Source organism: Arvicanthis niloticus, chromosome 22 (assembly GCF_011762505.2).
Source record: "Arvicanthis niloticus isolate mArvNil1 chromosome 22, mArvNil1.pat.X, whole genome shotgun sequence".
Classification (NCBI taxonomy): Eukaryota; Metazoa; Chordata; class Mammalia; order Rodentia; family Muridae; genus Arvicanthis; species Arvicanthis niloticus.
The window spans coordinates 44489247-44512433 of record NC_133429.1 but is presented as its reverse complement, the minus strand read 5'-3'; the positions used below and the strand labels follow the sequence as shown (position 1 = coordinate 44512433).

At 45.5% G+C, this 23187-nt stretch overlaps 1 protein-coding gene and 1 long non-coding RNA gene across 2 annotated transcripts in view; one reads left to right on the top strand and one right to left on the bottom strand.

Moving 5' to 3' along the window:
- The window catches only part of Ppm1h (protein phosphatase, Mg2+/Mn2+ dependent 1H), a 257165-nt gene that overhangs the window by 38638 nt on the left and 195340 nt on the right, over positions 1 to 23187 (bottom strand). Inside the window, exon 7 of the mRNA XM_076920370.1 lies at positions 3036 to 3099. Within this exon, the coding sequence (XP_076776485.1) occupies positions 3036 to 3099 (64 nt within the window). The remainder of the gene's footprint in view (positions 1 to 3035; positions 3100 to 23187) is intronic.
- Positions 4814 to 16628, top strand: LOC143436261 (uncharacterized). The gene is made up of 3 exons (XR_013106400.1): positions 4814 to 5011; positions 13640 to 13911; positions 14350 to 16628. It is a non-coding gene; the product is annotated as an uncharacterized LOC143436261 (long non-coding RNA).

The window sequence follows — 23187 nt, the reverse complement described above, 5'->3', positions numbered from 1 at the left end:
TCCACCCATTCATCCATCCATCTACCCCCCCATTCATTCATTCACACATCCATCATCCATCCATCCACCCATCTATCCACCTAACCACCCACCCATCCATCCATCTACTCACCCACCATTCATCATCCATCCATCCACCCATCCAAACATACTCACACTACAAGTATTTGCTGGACACTAGCTACGTCCTTGGCAATATCAGAAGCACTAGTGAAAGGTGTAGTAAGTCTGAGGCAGTTCCTGTCTTTTTGTAGATCTCTACTACTAAGTTTTATGGCTAGAGTAAATAAATAAATCTTTAGCTTCTCCATGATCTGCCTCAATATTCCTAAAAATTCCTTCCGGTGGAAAGGAACAAAACGTCACTAACGCATGTGTGCACAGACTTTTGGGTTGTAGTCTCACATTCTCTGTAAACTCATTTTGTGGATTTAACATACTGCATTAATGCCTACACAGGCAACTCTCCTAAAGTACCTACTATGTGCACATACCAGGTGGGAAGGACACCAAAGTCCATCTCTACTATGAAGGAACTTGGTCAAGGGGTAAGAGACATATATATAATATATGAAATGTGCTTCAGTTCTGGAACACTCATCAACAATGGAATATATGAATTTAGAGGAAACAAAAATTTTACCGAGAAGGTCCCATAGAGGAGGCAACACTAAATTTGGTGCCAAAAGATGGACAGTATCAGATAGGCAGACACAGAGGGATAGACTTCCTGTCAGGCTGCGTGACACGAAGCCTAATAGCCGAACATTGGGCCACCAATAATAGAGTCCATGTAATGCTGTACTTCAAAAAGAAGTAATTTCAGGCAGGAATCTAAACTTTAGGCTAGAACAAGGAAGTAGGCTTCAGATAAGAAAATGACCTTGGGCTAGGACAGGGAAGTAGGCTCAGATAATTTGGTCATCCTGATAAGCCTTTAGAAACAGTGATCATGGGAGTGTTCACGTAACTGGGATTAATGCCTTGCTTTTTCTTTGACTATTTGTGTTTACTGTCTGGCTTGTTCCTTGACTATTTGCATCTATTGTATTGCTAGTTCCTCAATCTAGAACTGACCTTAATACATGCATGTAATCAAAATTGTATAAAAGCATAAAGGAGGAGGGGGGATGGGATAGGGGGTTCTAGGGAGGGGAAATGGGAAGAGGGGCTGACATCAGTATTGTAAATAAATGAAATATCCAATAAAAATTAAAAAAAAAGAAAAGGTAGGACATTGTTACTATGTAAAATAAACAAGTGACATATACTACCTGAAAAAAAAAAAAAAAGCTGCAGTTCAAATACCTGAGCCTGAATTTTCCTCTGTTACTTGGATAATAACATTAAATGTTCCATAGAGGCAAGGAGAGGTAAATAGAAGATACACTACAGTTCAGGGCAGGTGAGAAGGAACCTGCCATCAAGTCTGACAATCAGAATTTGATCCCTGGAGCCCACCCACCCAATGGAGGAAAAGAACTGACTCCTGCAAGTTGACCTTTGACCTCCACACATGTGCTGCAGCTCATAATTAAGTAAATATTAAAAAAGGAAAAGAAACCCCACATTATAATTTAACAACATATCTTCATCCTTGTCTCTTTGAAGTCCTGTGGACTTGAGGGAGACAGAAGGCAGACAGGGTCTACAGTACTGTAGAAATGAAACCATGATGCTTTTAGGGACTAAGTTTGAAACAGGATTTCATACTGAGGCTCCGACTCACAGAAATCCTCCTGCTTCAGTCTTTTGAAGGCTGTGTGGTTACAGACTTGAGCCACCATATTCTCTCTCTCTCTCTCTCTCTCTCTCTCTGTGTGTGTGTGTGTGTGTGTGTGTGTGACAAGAATGTAATGGAGGTCAGAAGACAACCTGCATGATTCAGTTCTTTCTATGTGAGTTGCAGGGATCAAACCCAGGTTATCAGGCTTGGTGGCAAGTGTCTCTACCCACTGAGCCATAGGGGAGGAACAGAGTAATAGATATTATCTTTCATTGTATACATGTATGAAATTCTTAAAAAGAAAAAAAATATTTAAAAAACAATAGCAACAACAACAAAAATCTCACTGCTGATAACCTTCTAAAAAAAAGACAGCAGTCCGTTCTCTTGTCCAGGAGAGTACACTAAACACAGGCAAACAGAATACTTAGGACTTGCCCATGAGTCAGGGACTGGGGGACGCTAGAGACCTTGCTTTGATATTCTTGCGAATCATTTCTTCTTGATAAATATTAATCTGACACTGATAAAGGATTCACTTGAAGAATCTCTTCAATGTGGACACACTGCCCTCTTCTAACTGAAACTCTTAGCTCTGAATTGAAATAAGTGGTGTTCAGAGGAAGCCTACAGAGGGAGATTCAGGAGGCAGCTTGTTTAATTGGGTATGGGTTCCAAGTTTTGCCATCTCTGTGCTAGTCTCAGAAGCTCCTCCAAATGTGCTCAAGGGTATTGTACCTACAGTCTTCTTTGAGTTTGACCATATTATTCAGCCTTTGCTTCTGACTAGAGCACTGGGACCCAGTGATGGCCCTGCTATCTCAGTCTGGGCTTTTGATCCTGTAGTATAATTGCAGTGACACTCTGGAGTCCCTTTGTTGGAACAAGTAAGGAAAGCTGATTTTCGAATGCTTCTGCCTGGGTTGCCTTCATCTTGAAGTCTCAGCTGCCTTGTCTTCCAAATAAAGCTACACAGCCAGCCTGACCTGCCTCCGAGCTTGTTGTCAGATGTAAAACAGAACGATAAATGTGGAAATGGTCTAAACAGGGGCTCAAGTGGATAGATACCGGGACAGTATTTTCATAAAACTGACTTTCATCTTCTGTGTTCACCCACACCCCTCAAATCCTGCCACTCTCTGGACCCTCAAAGCAGGTGACCCGAAGAATGATGGAAACGATGTTTGTTCAAGTTGTCAAGGCTATAAAACCCCAAACTGCCGAGTGAGGCATACAGATTGCCACAGGCTATGACAAAGCAAAAGGCCACAGACACCTCCTCTCATTCCAGCAGTGAACTCGAGCCTACCTTCTTGCCTTCTCCATATATAAGGGGAAACTTCAAGTCATCATCTTCGATGGTTTTGTATGCCCTGTAGGGGAATAAAGAATGTTTGAAAACAGGTTTGCACTCACTTAGTGACCCTCTGCCCTGGCACGGCTGCTAGGAGAATTATTTTCCTGGAGATTCCAGCCATTCACCACATTCCCTCTTTGTTTATATAGTCACTCTCTGTTCTCCATGTAAAACTCTCTCTCTCTCTCTCTCTCTCTCTCTCTCTCTCTCTCTCTCTCTCTCTCTCTCTGTGTGTGTGTGTATTCACTTTGACAAGCCAGGAAATGTCAAGTCTTCATATTCTTAGACACAAAGCTACATATAATTATATGTAATATTGTAAGGGGAGATGGAATTCCACCTCTTTTGGCCTTTGCAATAACGAAGTGATCCAGCCACTGGACTCTTCTTGTGTCTGCAACTGTGATAAACAACAGTGCTTAGGAGTGAATGGAGTCTCCAACTCCTCCAAGGGGCAGTTCACACCTTCAGGGTCGTTTACACCAAACATCTTCCATTGGGATGACTAGGGACAGAGGACTCAAGCACCCTCTGACCTCAGGATGAGAGGCAAGGTTGGCAGAAAATTGTTTCTCAATAGCGTTCTGACGGCCATTCGCCACACAGAAATCTACTTTATGCTTCATGGCTTTATGTAGGCCATGGCTGTCTAGATGCCACTGCCAGCAAATGAGACCATGTGTTCCAAATCTGAGCGTTTAAAAAAACAAGCAGGCAAACATTATAGCCAGTTAGTAGCTGTGTCCTTGGTCAGAGCAATCTACCTTTCTGGTTTTATTTCATCTGTAAAGTGAGATTAGTACACAAGATACAAAGGGTTCAGCACAGAGCCCCCAATCATTAATGACCCAATTAGGGGCAGTTGTTAGCCATATTTAGCAGGTAGCTAATTTTTGGTGTAACACTTCCCCGTTTGGCAAAATGGGGGAGGGAGGTTATCACTACTTATTCACCACCTTAGAATGAATGTGTGCTGGGGGCCTCAGAACTTCATTAATCAAATAAGGTAAAAAAAAAAATATGAGGAAGAAAAGGTCCAGACAGGTTAGGATAGGTAAAGAATGCACAAAGAAAACCCAATTAATAAACGGCTTCTGAGACCATTAGGCAACTAGGGAGTCAAGGTGTAATCATTATGGGCTCTCCTGATATATGTAAGAATGCAACCCAAATTAAAAAGCACTGAGAACAAACTATAATGACATGTGATAAAGACACCATGCCGGAACTCATCTACTGCATGCTAACCTGAAAATGAAATGTTTTTAAAAGCACACACCCTCCAGGTGAGAGCAAGTACGCTCTGTTGTCCAGGAAACCATTTGTACACGTCAATTTTTCCCTGATTTGCCATCAAATCCACCCAGGTTCAAATTCAGCACAGAGTAACTGGATGTATTCTGTGAATCTCAGTATCCTCATTGATCACCAGGCCAGTCGATAGTTATGTACAGCATGCAGTATACACTCTGCTCAGCTATGCTCAGAGCTCAGGGAAGCTCGTCCTCGGCATGGGAGCCCAGAGCAACCCAGAAATCGAATTTTCAACAAAGTAACCATAGTATTCATTCCCTTAAACCAATCAAATTAACCCAAAGTGGAAATTAGCCACTTTGATGTTTTAACATTCTCACTTGAACTATTTTAAACACTGTGGCCCATAAGCCGCTTGGGTGAACAAATAAAGCTATTATTAGAATCTAGCACCAGCTTAGGGACCAACTGTGTCGAGTGGTTCTCAACCTCAGCTATGTAATGAACTATATAATGCAAGGTCTTTAAGACATCCTGAGGCCCAGGCCACATCCCGGAGCAATGAAAGCAGACTCTCTGGGAAAAGCGACCTGAGCACCAGGTGTTTTGCTACTCGACACATCTGACTCTGTTGTAGACGGAGCATGAATGAGCGAGCATACACTGGACGTGAGGTAAGCTGTAAGGTTCTTATCCGTTTGCCTCTTAAGAGGGGAGACCACATGGATTCAATGAGGAGGGAGGAAATGGGCCGAGAAAGGCTCTCGCATGAGCATGAACAGGCATTCAAGATGCTGCGTGGGTGAGGAGACAGTCTTGGATAAGGATGAGGAAAGAATCATACCCTGGGAACGGCCAGCCTTGAGATGCCAGCACAGGAAGTTGGAACTAGAGAGGATGCAAAAGGCAGCAGTTCTAGACTCAAGGACAAGAAGGTCCCTAGAGGTTGGCTAGGAGACTCAATTGGCTTGGGAAGGCAGAGAGAAACTGTTCTCACTCTACTATCAAGATCAAAGCTTCAAATCCTTTCAGAGGAGAGGCCACCAGGACCACAAAATCCTCGTCACAGGGCCCAGAAAGACAGACACACTGCAGGGAATTGCTACTCCTGGACCAAGGCAACTTCAAATTTTCATGTTACATTTTAGCTTATTAATTTAGCCTTAGAACAAAAGTTAAAACAGAAACAAGGATTAGGGAATGTAGTTCAGTTGGCAGAGGGCGTGCACGAGGCCCGAAGTTCAGTTGGAACGCCAGCAGCTGAGAGGTAGGAGCGTGGGGCTCCTAAGTTCAAAGGGATAGTAAGGTCATCCTTGGATACAATGTATTCCCAGCCAGCCTGGGCTACAAGAGACTCTATTTCAAAATGAATAAAAACAGAAAGGATGACCTTGGGAGAAGAAAGAGTTACTCTGTTCTCCCTGGTGTTGGTTTTCAATAAAACACAAACCCTTCCTCCTCCTCCAGCGACAAACAAGGATAATCATTGTGCTAAGAGAACATACAACAACACGCCCTCCCACTCATTCTTCCTGGGTTCCAAGCAGAGTCCATTATGTAAGTGGACTTCCACGTACCGATAGAAAGTCCTAAATAATACCAGAAAAGCTTGGGACTAGAGGGGCAGCCTAATGGGAAAGCTCACGCTCAGCATGGGTGATACCTGGGTTTGATTCTAAGTAGCAAACACCAAACAACAAATAATAATAATTAAAAAAACCTCATTCATTAGGAGCCAGATGGGAGTCTATATAGACTTGAGGCTAAGAATAATCCCAGAAGATAATTTATTGGGGCCAAAAATACTGGACTTGGTAGTTATGTATACTTTAAAAAAATCTTTCGGAGACCCCATCTTATGGATGGAGAAACAGGGTGAGGGAGCTCTACTTTGCCAAGGTCACACAGAAAACATTGCAAACGAAGAATACCATCCGCGCTAACCTTTGTGGATGTTTTCCTCTGGCAATGGGCCTGAAATGAGACCACTCTGAATAAGTAGTCAGTAAATGTTTGATAAAGGGAAGAGAACTTTTGGCAAGTGAGACGAGAACCTATTCTGAATGGCAAGAGGAGAAATACATCGCCTGGCAGCCAGTGAGATGTGTAGGGAGGAGGGCAAATAGTGGGAGTTACTGTTCGGGTGGCACACTTGTTCTGATCCCTGCCTGCTTCGTCTGTGGCCACAAATGGTAGCTTATCCCCGTCCTTCAGAGGACAGATATCCCTCGGCCCTGCTGGGTACTTAAAGGCCTCATCCTGGTCCCTCCCACTTGCAAGGCCCTGACGGGTGGTACCCTGCATCACCTTCGTTCAGACTAAAACATTCATGTTTCCAGCTTGTCCAGGCTCCTTTCTTCCTCGCCTGCCAGGGGGATGGGAGGATACAGAATTTGAGATCACCAAGACACCGAGGTTGTTTGCATTTGATGTTATAACCAAGAATGTGTGGTCACATGTGTGTGTGTGTGTGTGTGTGTGTGTGTGTGTGTGTGTGTGTGTGTGTGTATGGAATCCTTTATTCTGGATTTTAAGATTTGGAAAATTGTTTAAATAAATTTTAAAAATTCCACTATTAGATCACTCCCTGGCCTTATGATAACATAGCTGAGCAGGAATATAGTCAAGCAATCACTTGTTCTGAGACGGCAAAGCTGAAGAGCTTATGAAATACTTGTAGGTCACTCTTATACTGGCTCAATGCCTTTATGAATATTTATGAGATGAGGGATGAATGCAAGGCTTACAAGGGGCTACTACATTCTTGGCTTTCCCTACCTTAGAGGCATTATGGTCAGAAACGTTTAAGCAACAGTTTCAGGTCAGGCATGGTGGCAAACACCTTTAATCCAGCAATCTGGCAGACAGATCTCTGTAAATTCAAGGCCAGCCTGGTCTACATATCGAGTTTCAGGACAGCCAGAGCTACATAGAGAAACCCTGGCTCAAAACAAATTCAAACCAAACAAACAACCTTCCCTGACTGCGGGCTCTGAAGACATCTGGACAGGCTGTCTTGGTTTCCCGTCCCCTTGTTCTTTCAACGATGTGTCACAGGACCTTGGGGACTGTCTGTCCCACTCACACCACAAATTTGTTAATCAAACATCACAGACTGTGACAAGGGCCCTCTGTGGGCTTTCTGGTCTGTCAGTGTCCTGAACGTTTGGCACTTATCTTAAGCGAAAGCACTTGAAATGCAGTCTAATTAAAAATGAAATTATCCCTTTGATTTGGACCTTGTTCTTAAAAGATCAATGAAACTGATAATTGCACTGTGTGCATGCCTGTGTGTGAGAGAGCTTTATGGTCACAGACTGAGACTTTGAATGAAAACGAACGCCACCTCCCCCACCTCCTGGCCCACAAGCAAACAACACAGGCCCCACTCTACAGGAAAAAGATCTAAAAAGGGTTTCTTGCCACAGTCTTCTCTGCTTCATTAGGGCAATGCCTGCTTTAATATGAATGAAGGGTTCCATTTCCCTTATTAATATTACCTTGCTAATTCCAGTCTACTGTCCTAAACCAGAGATTTAATTTTGTTTTCAGATAGGGTTTCACTATGTAGTCCTGGTTGTTCTAGAATTTTCTATGTAGATGAGACTGGCCTTTAACTTACAGAGATCCACTGCCTCTGTAACTTTAATCTTTTCAAATTCTATTTCTGCTACTACCCTTCCCAGCATGCACTTAGCAGGTGGGAAACTACCCTGTGAATTAGTTTGCCCCTGTCTGCTCTGCCTCCATTTTGAACCTTCGTTCTATGAGGAAAGCAACCTCTTTCTTAGGTTCGACCTTCTGCTCATATTTACAACAGTGAATGCAGGCAGGCACACAGTGGATGGAACCCACGTACCAGCTGACCGTCTGAGCAGATGAATGAAGGCTGGCCCTTCACCTTCAGCGAGCGAGTTTCCCCTCAAACATGATATGCCATCATTCCTCTTAGTGTTTCCCCCCACCTTGCCATCAGATGACTTTTTTTTTTTTCAGCTACAAATCAAATAAGTTCTCTGTTAGGAGGGCTTTGTTTACCACTTCGTATTAAAAATTCTAAGTTCTCTCTCTTTTTTTTTTTAATCACCTATACATATTAATAGATAGTTACAACATAGTTAAAACACCATTTATGATTCTCCGAATGCCTACTTTCTCCAGGAGATTCCTAAGTATCCTTTGGGATGGTTGTTTTTTGAAAATCACAGTGCTAGTTGCCAAGCCACCAGATCAAGTTCAGTTTACATTAATGGACATACATAATCCTCTATGTTAACTCAGGTGAAAGGTGTGCTTCCGGAGGGAGGCTCTTAAGACACGTACCGTGATGTCTATCTGCCGTTGTCTACTCTCAGGGCTGAGGTAAGGGAGTGGCTACAGCAAGGACTTCAAGAGAGATAAGATTCCAAGAAGACAGACAAGGTGGGAAGGGGAAAAAGAAAGAAGGGGAAGAGGAAGCAGAGGGGAGGAGGAGAAGGTCAAAAAGGAGAATGAAGTTCTTCCTGATCTCTGGGGGAGTCCGCTGTGCTGAGCCAGAGGATTCCTTTCCACACACTCTGATGTGGGAAGGAGGGAATAGGGGATGCAGGTCACTGTGGATGCATAGATGTGCTTGTGTGTGGAAGACAAAGGCCATCCTAAGGGGTCACTCCTAAGGGGCTAATCACCATCGTTTTGACACTTGGTCTTACTTGCAGCTTACCAGTAAGTTTAGCAGACTAGCCAGCAAGCCTCTGGATACCTGTCTCTGCTTCCTTAGCTCTGGGATTAAAAGGGGGGGGGGGAGTTCTAGGGATTGAACTTGGGGGGTCTCATGGTTACGTAGCACAAACTCTACCAACTGAGTTGCCTCCTCAGCTACCTACTCTGACTTCTTAACTCACAGACTGGGAAACCAGAGTTCACATTGGATATTGTCCGTATAGACTACTTCCCACAGTCTACCTTTCTTTTAAGTTATGATCTTCCTCTACAAAGGGGGGGGGGGGGCAGAAAAATGTTTGTGTCCCCAAGTTGATTTCCTTAGAAGGACTTCAAAGTCATTTAGAAAGGACATGCTCCCTTCTGGAGGAACTGAAGGACGGTCTCCCTTTGGGGGTGGCATCATCTGGACAGTTGTCTTGTGATCTCCAGTAACACAAACCAATGAGTCACATTCTTTCACTAACCTCTCAGCATCGCCTTGGCCATCTCTTTTCCCTTGAGGACCTTTCTTCCTGGATGCGCGTCCCTCCTGGCAGAGCCCACTGTGGTGAGCTACAGCACACACCAGGCTTGGGGAGTCAGTGGTTTGGAAGGCACATTGCAATCCTCACGTGGACTAGCTGCATGAACTTGGGAAAAGCCCCTGAATTGCCTGAGCTTGGTTCTTTGAACTGGATTCTTGGTAGGATTAGTTGCAAGGGCTAAATGCTAATATGCCCTTTATGAAGGATAGCTTGCTAATGAGGTGTGCGGTGAGGATATTAAGGTCACAGGAACCGCATTCTTTTCTCAATATGGAAGTGGAGTTAAACAACCGGCCACCAGGGGCAGCACATGCCCATAGAGACACCATCTTGCTAAGCAACCGAACCACCCCAACTTAAGCCCTTTCTGCTGTCAATCTAAGATGTACAAGCCTGCCTGCACCTTTAACCAAACAGGTCCAGGCCTCAGTGGGATACCGAAGATCTAAGGAAGACTTGCTGGATGGGTTTCGTGGAAGCCCACTGCCTCTCCGGGAGGAAGGAGAAAGTCACAGGAGGTCTCTTCTCACAGCACAGAGTCTTAGCCCACACAATCCTTTTCACCGTGCTGTGTGGGCTTGAACGGATGCTGGTGAGGAGGAGCATCCTGATCCCAGGTTCTCACTGCCTACCTCCCTAGAACAGTGAGTGGCTCACATCCCACAAGGCCCAGTAGGAAACACCACCCCAGGCTAGAAGCCCAAATGCCAGCGGTGACTCTCAGAGCTTGGCAATACCCCAATTAAGCAAGACTGGAATCTGTCACGGCTCTGTGCTGACTGGCCCGCCCCCACCACCCCCGATCTTCTTAGGCCTTCCTGGAAAAAGCAATGTGGAGCTGGCAGCCACCTCGTGCTTCCTTTTTCTCTGCCAGCCATCTGTATTTCCAAAGGCATCGAGCCTGGAGCCTAACCACAGGGTTGCAGAAATGGAGGCTGCTTCCTGCCCCTGGCGTGGTGCTAGCGGGACCCTTTTCATCCCCTCATTGCCAGCTCGCTGTGTGTACGCAGGCGCAAATGCACACTTATGCAAGATTCGGTATTTAAGTCTTAGTATTATTTTTTTAAATGTTATCTTTGAAGAGCCATTTTATTTTCCTGGCTTCAAAGTGTTACAAAAAATTCTCAAATGCATTGTAAACTTGCTCGTGGGTGGGAACTTGGCTTGCTGGAGAGATGAGGCCACACAGTCAGGGACACTGAGTCTGAGACAAGCTTAACAAGAGCAGGTTCTTACCAGAGTTGGGGGCGGGGATGGGTTCCTAGGGCGAGTCTGAGGGAAGCAAGAAGTATCTGGTACTTGCAAGGAAGTTTAGAGTCTAGTCTTTATGTTTTGGCCAGGTTCAAATTCTTTGTCACAGGCTCAACACTGCATGACAGGATTGACTGACCTTCTAATCGTGTGCGTGCGTGCGTGCGTGTGCATGTACGTCTGCATGCAGGCCTGTGATAGTTTAACTCACTGGCTTACTAAATTCATGTGCTTAGAGCAACTTTCAACTGATATTCAGTTACGTGACCCCTGGTAGGGTCATTTTGAGGTCCTCTAATCAAATCTGATCTTTCTAATTTTGGTCCTTGGAGTATCTTTGCATTAGTCAAAGTCTGTAAGTGCTACGCCATGATGCACTCGATGCATCTCTTTTGGATTCAGGTACAGACACCAAGTTTGAGCGGTCATTTGGTGAGAAGCCGAAGAGAGCATGCGACAGTGTCAACTATGCATACTAGGGTCAAAGCTAAGAGGCAGACAGCTTCTTCCATCTCAACCAAAGAAAGGGAAGCCTCCTCCTGGTCTCTCAGGGAGAGCTTCCCATAATGGGGTTTAAAGTCTGGTCCCACATAGGAAATCTCCCAGGTGACAGCTGACCCACGAGCCCTGGGGGGAATTCCTGAGTTCTTTTACCCATTAGCAGGTTTGAACTGGACCATACCTGGGGCTTTGGGAGCAATAATCATACCTTTTTGCATAAAGCAGTGGTTCTTAACCTTCCTAATACTGTGACCCTTTAATACAGTTCCTCATGTTGTGGTGACCTCCCCGCTCAGCCATGAGATTATTTTTGTTGCTACTTCATAACTGTGATTTTGCTACAGCTACGAATCATGATGTAAATATCTGATATGCAGGATGTCTGGATATGTGACCCCTGTGAAAGGGTCGTTTGACGCCCATGGCCCCACCATGGAGTGGTGAATCTCAGGTTGAGAACTGCTGCCCTAAAGGCTTGCCCTTCTCCCACCAGGCCTATGTACAAGGAAAAAAGGAACACAGGGGCCTGGATAGATGGCCTAGCACGCACAGTGCTTGTTGCATGTGCCGGTTAGCTTTTGTCACCTTGACACACAGTTGTCTGGAGGAGAAACTCCTCACGGTAGGATCACCTCGCCAGATTAGCAAATAGGCGCGTCTGTAGGCATTTTCTTCATTAATGGTTGATGTGGGATGGCCTCGCCTACTGTGGGCGGCGCCATCCTTATGCATGTGGTCCCTGGCTGTATAAGAAATCAGGCTAAGCAAGCCATGAGGTGCAAGCAAGCCACTAAGCAGCACCCCCTATGGCTTCCGCTTCAGTCCCTGCCTCCAAGTCCTGTCTTTAGTTCCTGCCCTGATTCCCTTCCTGATGGACTCTTAATTTGTAAGATGTAACAAACCATTTCCTCCCTGAGTTGCATTTGTTGTGGTTTTTATCCCAGCAACAGAAAAACAAACTAGAATACTGCACAAGCTTGAGCACCTGAGAGATGGTGGTGGTAGGTGGACATGTGGCTTCCTGGAGGTCACTCGACAGTCCGTGTGGCCAAAGGCAAGTTTTAAGTTCAGTGAGAGAACCACTTCCACAATGTAAGGTGGAGCATGGGTGAAGTCAAGACCTGACATATACCTCTAACTTCCACAGGTAAGAGTGCACATGTGCTGTGTGCACACACATAGCCAAGCATGTATACAGACATATATACATACAGAACACACAGACATATATACATACACACACAGACACACACACATACCGCACATACAGACATATACACATTCACACACACACAGACACACACACAGACATACACACCACACAAACACACACACACACACACACACGAGGGAACAGAGCTGGGTTTTAATAGTGGCTTATCTATATTCTCTTGAGAACTTGACTGGGTTAGAGGAAAGTTTTTATACTTTGGGATCAGTGGGATCAATCTAACTCTGGTATAAACAAGGACATATTAAGTCAGCCTTTATTACTGTATACAACATAGACAGACATCGGTATCTTTGTTCCATCTGATGCTGTCTGGCTTGTTGAAAATGCTTACCTTTGTACAATAGTATGCTAACTAGTTCCACAATCTATGAATGGCTCCCTGTTCACAGTGAGTTCTGGGTAAGGAAACAGAAACTGTTCAGAAGCAGCTGAGGCTTTGAGCAGATACAAAGCTGTACGTACCCATTCCTCGTGTTTGCTGAGAACCCATCTGCCTGGGACTAGGCTCTCTCCAGCCCCGGTACTGGAAAGACCATTTCCTGACTCACAGCCCCAGGATGCATAGCAGGAAGGCATTAAAGAGGAGATCAAAATGCTCAGAATCTGTTTTTGAAAACTAGAACCAAGTATGTATAAAGGAGAGCCGGGGCTATTTCGGGACAAGCCATTCAGAATGACTCTTAGGGAAATTCCAGATTGGGAGATTATTTCTGATTCACTGCTTTCTTGGTGTGCATTAGCCCCTGCCTAAGAGAGCTTCAGAGTCTAATCAATAACATTAACTCTCCCCACAGGCGCAGATCACAGATCCTCACTTTTATCAACGCACAGATGGAGAGTGATATTTTAGCTTTCACTGGGACCATTCATTCTGAAACAGACATGAACCTCACTGACACTGGCCTTTTATGTATGAGATCACGTCAATACACACAACAAAACCCAGAGCTGACTCCATAGCCACAAATGGTAGGGCGAAAACAACACAGGAGATTTCTAGTTACAGGCAAGAGTCTTCCTATGCAGGCTTATGTCTTTATGCCAACCCTCAGAACCCTCTCACAGCCTCTCTCTTGCTCTGGCACCAGGGCTCTTGTATCATGGAGTATAGAGCTCTGTAGCTCTGGGAGACGCCACACTTAGGACTGCATCACATGGCGCATCTTTCAAGACCGTCCATGCAAGGGCCTTGGATTGATGAGACCATAAAGCAGAGCCCAAGCACCTCAGAGAGCATGTTGGTCCCTTTCCAAGTCTTCTTCTGGATCTTAAAAAACCATGAACGCTTTGGAGAAGTCTACCCATAGTCGACTTCTGTTTGAACTGACAAGATGGCTCCTACACCAGACTGCAGACATGTGTAAGTGAGACAGACAGACACTTAGACTTTGGATTCCAAACCAGCTTCATACACAGGGAAGAGGAATGGGTCTGAGTAAAGGTTCTGGTCTTTGTCGGTGGGAAGAACACACCATCCTGGCTCATGTATGAAGAAGAGCCAATATTACAGACTATAGGGTGCAGAGATGACACTTGGTTATCTTTCTGCTATCACCTCCCTTCTAACACTTCCTGGGTTATTATACAAGTAGAATTGGGGTACCCTCAGTTTGTTCCAGGCAATGCTGTTTTATAAACATACACACACACACACACACACGTGTGTGTGTGTGTGTGTATATAATTTATACATTATATATAATTCATATAATATAATTCTTATATATTATATATATGTACATAATTTAACAACGGCCTTAAATTCCTAATTTTTTTCTTCCCATTTCCTATTTTACAGTTATACTACCAATTCCAGCTCAAGGCATGCTCTTGAAGGGTGTGTCTTGTTCTCCATTTTTTCTTTCATCTTTCTGCCTTCTGACCATCATGAGGTAAATCGCTTTCCTTTGTTGTGATGTTCTTTCTGCCCTGACAGAGGCTTAAAGGCGACCAAGCAAGGAGAACATGCTCAGAGCCAGCTGTTCTCACCTTGTGGGTCACAACCCCTCTGGGAGTTGAATGACTCCTTCGGAGAGGCAGAACGTCAGACATCCTGCATATCAGATATTTACATTGTGACTCATAGCAGAGTCACACAGCAGTAGGAGATTTACAGTTATGAAGTAGTAAAAAAGAAGAAAAAATTGTGGTTGCAGGGAGGAACCTGAGGAACTGTATTAAAGGGTCACAGCGTAAGGAAAGGTGAGAACCACTGCTCTGAGCCTCCCCCCACCCCCTGAAGACACGAATGTATCTTTCAGCACAGCAATGAAAATTGAATAATCGTGCCTTCAAAATATTCCTTTTGAGTTATTTCAGGAAGATCTGTATCTTCAGCAAGGGTAGGCACAAACCTTACCTTCACTGTGCATAAGTCTTGAACTTGTCTCAAGTTAAGGACAAGACACAGTAATAGGACAAGATCTTTTTGGGTCTAGACTCTGGTGGATGCTAGCTAGCCCTCTGGGTGGGTGCCCAGGGTGAGCTCAGCTCTCAGGGGTTTTAAATCAGGACTCTTCCCGATGATTCTGAAGATGCTCCTGGGCCACACTGGGTTGGCGCTTCTTGAAGCTGCTATCTTGAAAACAGCAACATCAGTCTCTTACTCTGAAACTGGACATGCACAGAGTAGGGCAACAGCCTCGATCTCTGATGAGAGTGGAATATCAGAACTGGAGTGGGGGGAGGAGGTAAGAAAGCTTGCTTTCTTCCCAGGCTGGGAAATCCCTAAGAGTCATGTAGTGTACACATCCCTGGAATTTCCTTACAATGGGAGCTTACTGATGGCTAAAGATTGGTTCTTATTTTCTTCTCAGTACACCACTGGTAGTGTTCCTTCCCTGCCTGCTCCTTCTTTCTTCACAGAGGCACAGTGCTCTTAAGGGTGAAAATGTAAACAATGCAGACTGACCCCACCTTTAGAAGGGCTTTTATAGTTCCTCAGGGAGTGTGACTCTATTCCATTGTGAGTTCCGTGGTCACTCCATGCACACTTTGTTTCTCTACCTCCTACACATTAGTTACGTGAGACTACTGCCAGCAATAGTATCCAGCTGACACGCTCCAATTTAACTGTGTGCAACCCTGAAATAATTACACACTGGCTGTGAAGTGACTAGCTCGGCCCAATGAATCTCCTGTCTGTACTTGTATCCTTTGAAGTGTCCCCAAGAAGCAGTAGTCAATAAAGGCTTAATAATGCCTAGAATAGCAGGGGATTTCCAGGTTTCTTGTATCCACCAGGCTGGGGCTACGTCATCTATGTTGATTATTAAAACATTTTGAATGTCACCTCTGGCTTCTGAGTTCCCAAAACACACATTCTGTCTTAATCCCTTTGGTCCCTGTTTGTGTGGTTTCTTTGCAAACAATATCCATCCTGGTAGCATTAGCCCCCCTGAGACCCCTGACCTCACCCAGGTCTTTAAATTCTAACACAGTCTTCTGCACAAAGTCACTCCCAAACCCAATCCCCTCTCCCCGAACGACTGTTTCCTCTACAACTGCTCTGGTCCTGAAATAAGACCCTTGTCAATGACCTCCACATTTCTCCACAGTAAACTCTAGACTAACATTAATAATCCTTCAGACTACTGTGGTCCTATGGGATTAGCTTCCTCCAGTAGGAGGTCTTGGTGTCCCTGCTGTTCCAGGGATGGCTCTGGACAGTACAGCATCAGGGACTGAGAAGGGAGTGCAGGTCCAAAGAATCTTATAGGATAAAAAACACTCAGATAAGGACCCAGCATCCTGAGGACTCTGCAAAGGACCTATCTGTGATGGTTTGTATATGCTCGGCCCAGGGAGTGGCACTATTAGAAGGTGTGGCCTTGTTGGAGTGGGTGTGGCCTTGTTGGAGTAGGTGTGTCACTGTGGGTGTGGGCTTTAAGACCTTCATCCTAGCTTCCTGGAAGTCAGTATTCTGCTAGCAGCCTTCAGATGAAGACACAGAACTCTCAGCTCCTCCTGCACCATGCCTGCCTGGATGCTGTCATGTTCCTGCCTTGATGACAATGGACTGAACCTTTGAACCTGTAAGCCAGCCCCAATTAAATGCTGTCCTTATAAGACTTGCCTTGGTCATGGTGCCTGTTTACAGTAGTAGATGAGACAGGCCTAGCTAGTCACTTCACATCCAGTGTGTAACTATTTCAGGGTTGCACAGAGTTAAATTGGAGTGTGTCAGCTGGTGGTAGTCTCGTATAACTAACATGTAGGAGGTAGAGTACAGGGGCAGCTGGTTGATGCTGGTTGATATGAGAGTCAGGGCAGCATTGACACCCTCTCTCTCATACAGTACGATGTCACCTCAGCTGTGTTGGGCCAGTCTCTTCACCTGCCCTGTCCTAGGGTAGAGCTGCCGGGCAGAGCCTGCTAGCACACTCTGACTTTGCTTCAGACCCTTGGATCTCTCAACTGCCTGCCCCTCTCTTTTTGTTTTCTAGCTCCTCGTTATTTCAGGAAACAAACATTTGAATGCATTCTGGATAATAAGCCCTGGTTCCTTCTACTAATGCCATATAGCTTACACACACACACACACACACACACACACACTGCACCCATGCATGCACACACACATAAGCACAGACATACACACATTCACAGACTTGTATATGTACACTCACACACATATACACACATGCACACACACACACACAGACATACACACATTCTCACAGACTCATACACACATGCACACTTACACATGTATACTCAACACATGTATACACACATGTACACACACGGCACATATGCACAGACATACACATACTTACACACACATTCATACACACATGCACGCTTACATACACATACTTACACACACATTCATACACACATGCACTCTTACATACATGCTCACACAAATATGTAGTCACACATACATACACACTCACACACACTCATACACACATGCACACTTACATATGTATACTCACACACATGTATACACACATGTACACACATGGCACATATGCACAGACATACACATACTTATACACACATGCACGCTTACATACATGCTCACACAAATATGCAGTCACACATACATACACACTCACACACACTCATACACATATGCATTCTCCCACACACACTCATACATGTGCACTCACACACATGTATATACACATGTACACAAACACGCTCACACAGAGACACTCACAACATTTACACACTCTCACATGCATGTCTAATGATTATTGAATTAGACACTCTTCCAGCACTCAGTAGCCAGGAGTTTTGCTGGGCTCTGGCGTACAGATTCACAATGTAACCACTGGTTGGTTCTCTATTAGCCTTATATCACAAATGGAGGAAGCACAACAACGTGTGGTGGTAAGATTTGTAAAAGAGAACTGTCCCAGCAAGGCTGTCTGGCTTTACCACATTTGTAATGTCACGTTTCACATGCAGCAGGTATACAAAATAATATAAAAGGAGGGTCCCCAGGAGCTCTGTGGTCCCTAATCTGTCTACCTCATCAGAAATTTTTGAAGGCCTGCCTGCGACATTTCTCAACTCTCCCAGATGACTTGAAGCTGTGTGAGGACGGTGTGTTATACACCCCAGCCTGTGTTCATGGAACACAGCAGCACACAGGGAGGGTGTGAGGGAGGGAGGATAAAAGCTGTGACTCCTAAGAGGCTCTTTGGAGAAGAAAGAAAGGCTGGTGAGCAGCCTGGCTACTTTAGGCATGGAGACCGTCCAGTTACAGAAGTAGACGGTGACGGTATGTACGAGTGTGCACGTGCGTGCTCCATCGGAACAAACAAGGCTGGTTGGGCATCCCCTTTCTTTCTCTTCCCAGTGGCCTGACAAAGCCTGTCTGTCTTGGCTAGCGGCCATTTGTGAAGACCCCATAGCTTTCCCTCGTCTCCTGGCGGGGCAGGAGTGGGAGCCATTCATCACTGTCAGGAGACGTGCTGCACACAGCAGGGATGGCCCTCTTCCCTGCTGCTCCTGCAGCAAGAGCTGCAGATCTTGAAAAGATGCAGAACACGCACATTGCAGATAACCATTCATCATCCTGGCTCTGGGAGCCAGGGAGAGGCCACTCTCCTCATGGTGCTGACCCAGTCTCCCTATGGCTCCAGCCCCGCCACCCCCCACCCCTCCAACCCTTTCCTGCCTGGGACTTGGAACAGGAAGCCTTGGAGGGGCTCAGTCCAGGCCCCAGGCAATCCCTATACCTGAAAATCTACTGCAGTTTGGGGTAAAGTTCTCTGAGACAATTGGTCAAATCTTCACCCCATCTCCACAGAGTCAAGATTTTACACTGCACTCAGCAGCCAGACCGCTGCCAAGCCAGCCCATAATCATTAAACTATGAAAACACAAGTTGCCTGGGAGGAAATGAATACCAGCTTTCACTAGGGAAAGGCCTGCTTTCTTCTGAAGTAATTATAAAATTAAAATGTGATATTTCTCTGGTGAGTCTCAAAAGCTTCCCAGTGTGGGTCACAGCACAACAGAAATGTCAGGATTTGCAGCAGAACGGGACCGAGAAATACTTCTGGGCCCCCAAAAAAACCGCCAGTCAGAGAGATCTGCGAGTAAATTTCCAAAGACTGGGTTAAGAGTGATTAAGAGAAAACAGAAAGAAAAGCCTAGAGTTTGAATTTTTCAATTACTCTGTAAAACTCAAGAGTCAAGCCGTTAGGAAATGCAGGCTTTCTAAGTAAGACTAATAGTACTGAGCTAATTAGACCCACAGGCATGACCAACATATAAATTCAAGCCCCAGAGAAGGGCACTGTCCCTTTAAAAGCTGCCTGGGGATCCGTCCTCAGCAAGCTAATGAGCAGTGTCAGTGATGCAACTTTATGAGGTGGCTTGAGGGAGGGGAGAGCCTGGGGTTCCTGTAACAGGGCTTCTGGCTTGATTCAATAAATCAATTTGTATTAAATGTGGGTGCCACTCTGGAGTTGGCTGCAAGCCCTTCTCATCTCTGCACTCCCTCTGCTATGATCTACCTGAACGTACTCACAGAGCAGCAAGGGAGAAGGCAATATCTGTACAGCTTGGCCCAGCGGCCCCCTACACTGGCTCTGGGCTGCCTCCAGTGGGTCTCTATTTCCAAAAAAAAAAGTCTGGATTATTGGTAAAAGCCCAAGGCTATGGGGCTGGGTCTTTTCATTACTGAGCTGGGCTCCAGGCTGCAGTCTGTGGATAAAGGTCACCCTGAAACGGAACTGAAAGGCTTGGAACTGAACTTGTTTTTTAATCAGATCCCCAGGATCTGAGCTACTTCCCAAGAAGTAAAAGAAAAGGCAAGAAGGAAGGCAGCAACATCTGGTAGCAGCCTAGGGGGCAGTCGGGGAGGCTGGGAGCACACTTCTGCACAGAATGAGGGAGGGAGGAGGGAGGAGGGAAGAGGGAGAAAGCTACTGATTTGGGTAGATGAGGTGGGCTTCTCTTCATGGTCAGCAGCATGCACTTCTTTTTCTTTTTTGCTGTCCAGCAAAGAGACAGCTAGAGATGAGTTAGTCATTCTTAAATGCCATGACAGAAGTCCCTGGACATCTGGAAGATGAAACAAAGCCCACGCCCCAGTTACCTCAACAAGGCCACAAGGCATAAAGGCTCTTCCCCTTGGCTTTCCTTGATATCTATCTATCTATCTATCTATCTATCTATCTATCTATCTATCATCTATATATCTATTATTTATTAATCTAATCTAATCTGTTTAGAGATAGGATCTCAGATAAACCAGCTTGGCCTTAAATCCACTATTTAGCTGAAGATGATCTTGAATTTCTAATCCTCCTGCATCCATCACCCAGGTATCGGGATTATGGACATGTGCCACCATGCCCCATTTATATTGTGCCAGAGATTAAACCCAAGATCTCACACTGTAGGCAAGTACTTTGCATCCCTGGCTCCCTGCTCACCTTACGCTGTGAGGATGGTCAGCACAACTTCCTGTGCCTTCCGCTACAGCCTGACTAGACTCATGCTCTCTCATCATCCGGACCACAGTGCTGGCTAATAGGATGTCCCACATGATCTGAATGCTCTAACCTGCAGCATCTGATTCAGTAGCCACTAGCCAGGTGTGGCTACGGAGCAAATGACATGTGGCCAGTCAGACTCGGTGAATTAATTTTCAACTTTATTTAATTTTTAACTAATTGAAATTTAAGTGGCCACATGTGGCTACTGAATATTGTGTTCGAGAGCATAGGGGGGAAAAAAACAGAGAGATTTCCTTCCATTTCATCAAGGCAGGGAGTGCTGAACGGAGAAAAATGAGGGCTGATTTTGTTCGTTTCCCGGTGGAAAAATCCCAGTTTGCTCATAGCTTTAAGGAAACAGAGGAGGGGGAAATTAAACTGACACACCATTAACTTAGAATCATCTATGTTTAAGGGCTCCACGAGCTGAAAATAAAAGGTTAGGATCTCTGGATTCTGTTTCTTCCAGAATCCAGAAGCAAAAACAAAAATCAAAAAAAAAAAAAAAAAAAAAAAAAAAAAAAAAAAAAAAAAAACAAAAAACAAACAAAAAAAAACCCACCACCACCAACAACAAAGCTTACCCAAGCCCCCTCTAGACACTGAGGTTGGCAGCAATTGGCAAAGGAAGCATTTTACAAATAAGAGACTTTGGCAGAGCAAAATATCAAAATGCCCATCACCCAAAGCAATAAACCATGCTATCTCATGTTGCCAGGACAGCATCCACCCGCTGGTCCCTCAACGGGACCATCGTGAATGTGATAGGTAGGGAAGCATGAACGAAGAAGTCTGGTGTACACTGCTTATACCCAGAACCATCTGGAAGAAATCTTCCATTTGCATGATGGACTTTTCTTCATTGACCCTTGCCCTTTCTACAAATCCCATCAGCCCAGAACAGCTGCTGGAGAATCTGGCCTGAAGCCAGGGGTGAAGTCACAACCCCCTCCCACACCAATGCCATCCTGGGCTCCCCACACCATGTGGCTGGATGAAGGGCACGGAGAACACTGATCCCTACATGAGAAAGCAAAATCACCAGCAGTCGCCTGAGCAAGGATCCGGTGCCACAAAGCCAGCTGTGAGAAACTGTTGTTTCAAGTCAGTAACAAAGATGCTTGCCAGCAAATTACAGTCTAAGACAGCTCAGAGAGCTGCGGGCTGGGCCACAGAGCTCTGGAGCTGACACAATGCCAGCTACAGGGCGCATCCTGCAAGAGCAGCTCCACACAAAGGGCTGGGGAGGAGGGGCACCAGCTTGGGGATTCTGGCACTGGGACCAATGACACAAGGCACAGAAGGGGAGAGCTGAGTGGATGATGGGGAGGGGGGCAAGGAAAGGCCACACCAGGGACCAACTCAGAGCACTGCGCTTAGACAAAGGCTTTGTAAATCAAGCTGCTAAGCAAACCATCAGAGGAGATTGGGAAGGCGGGAGGAGGGGGGAGTCAGGGAAGCAACCAATTTCATTATGATGGGCCTGGTGACAATAACCTTTTGTCCTCTAAACAATCTGGGCCTGCCAAGCAGCTCCGCAGTCTCCGAGAAAAAGCACGAGGGTGGGAGAGAAAGGGTCCCTGTCAGGAGGGAACAGACTTATCTTTAATTATGAGACAAGGCTTACCAGAGCTGACACTCTCTCCCACACTTCCTCCCTGCTGCAGATACACCACAGAATGCCAACACGGAGCTCCCCTAATGAGAGGCGTCAATTTCCCTATGCACAGGTTCTTTGGAGATATTGCCCAACCATCACCATCCCCCTCCCCCACCACGTCCCCCAAAGCATGCACAGACTCTGGGTGAAAAAGCGGGAAGCATCCTGGTTTAATTTGGCTAATGGTCCATGGGGTCACATCAGGAGTGAGGAAAGTAATTGCCTTGCATTTTCTAAGATACAATGTTTCATCCTCCAGTCCATAAAGGATTGTTGAGATATCATTGTGAAGGGGGCTCTGCTGCTTACATTTCTATCAGAGCTCAAAACTGAATAAAGATGCCTGTGGGTTGTGACCCCTTTGGGGGCCCAATGATCCTTTCACAGGGGTCACGTATCTGATATCTCCGTTGCAATCCATAAAAGTAGCAATTAAAGTTATAAAGTAGCAACAAAGTAATTTTATGGTTGGGGGTTGCCACAACATGAAGAACTGTATTAAAGTATCCAGCCTTAAGAAGGTTGAGAGGCGCTGCCCTAGGGGAAAGCTGACTGGCATATTACATAGAAGGAGTCCGGAAATAAAAGAAAGAGAAAGATACCCGAGCCTCCAGTCCATATTTTGAGACTTGTGTGTTAATGGGAGCTGAGCAAACTGGAAACCCTGGGTCTTGATTTGCTCAATGGAGAGACTGAAACAAGGGGGACTCCATACGGGGTCATCTGCAGTACAGAGACAATCATGCACAATTAAAGCGACCTGTCCACATCCCAACCCTGTCTTACACTTGTCTGGTCACGATGAACAAGGTAATTTTTCTGCCTCAGCCTCTTTGCCTGTAAGATGGATGGGCTGAGTGTGATGGGCTACTTTGACAGCAAACATCTGAGGAACTAGCTAAAGCTCTCATCACAGGACTTGTCCTTAGCTCTTCCAGTAACTGTCAGCCAGCTGTTACTCTCATGACTAACAGAGGAAGTGAAAAACCCTCCACAACTAGGAATTTCCTGC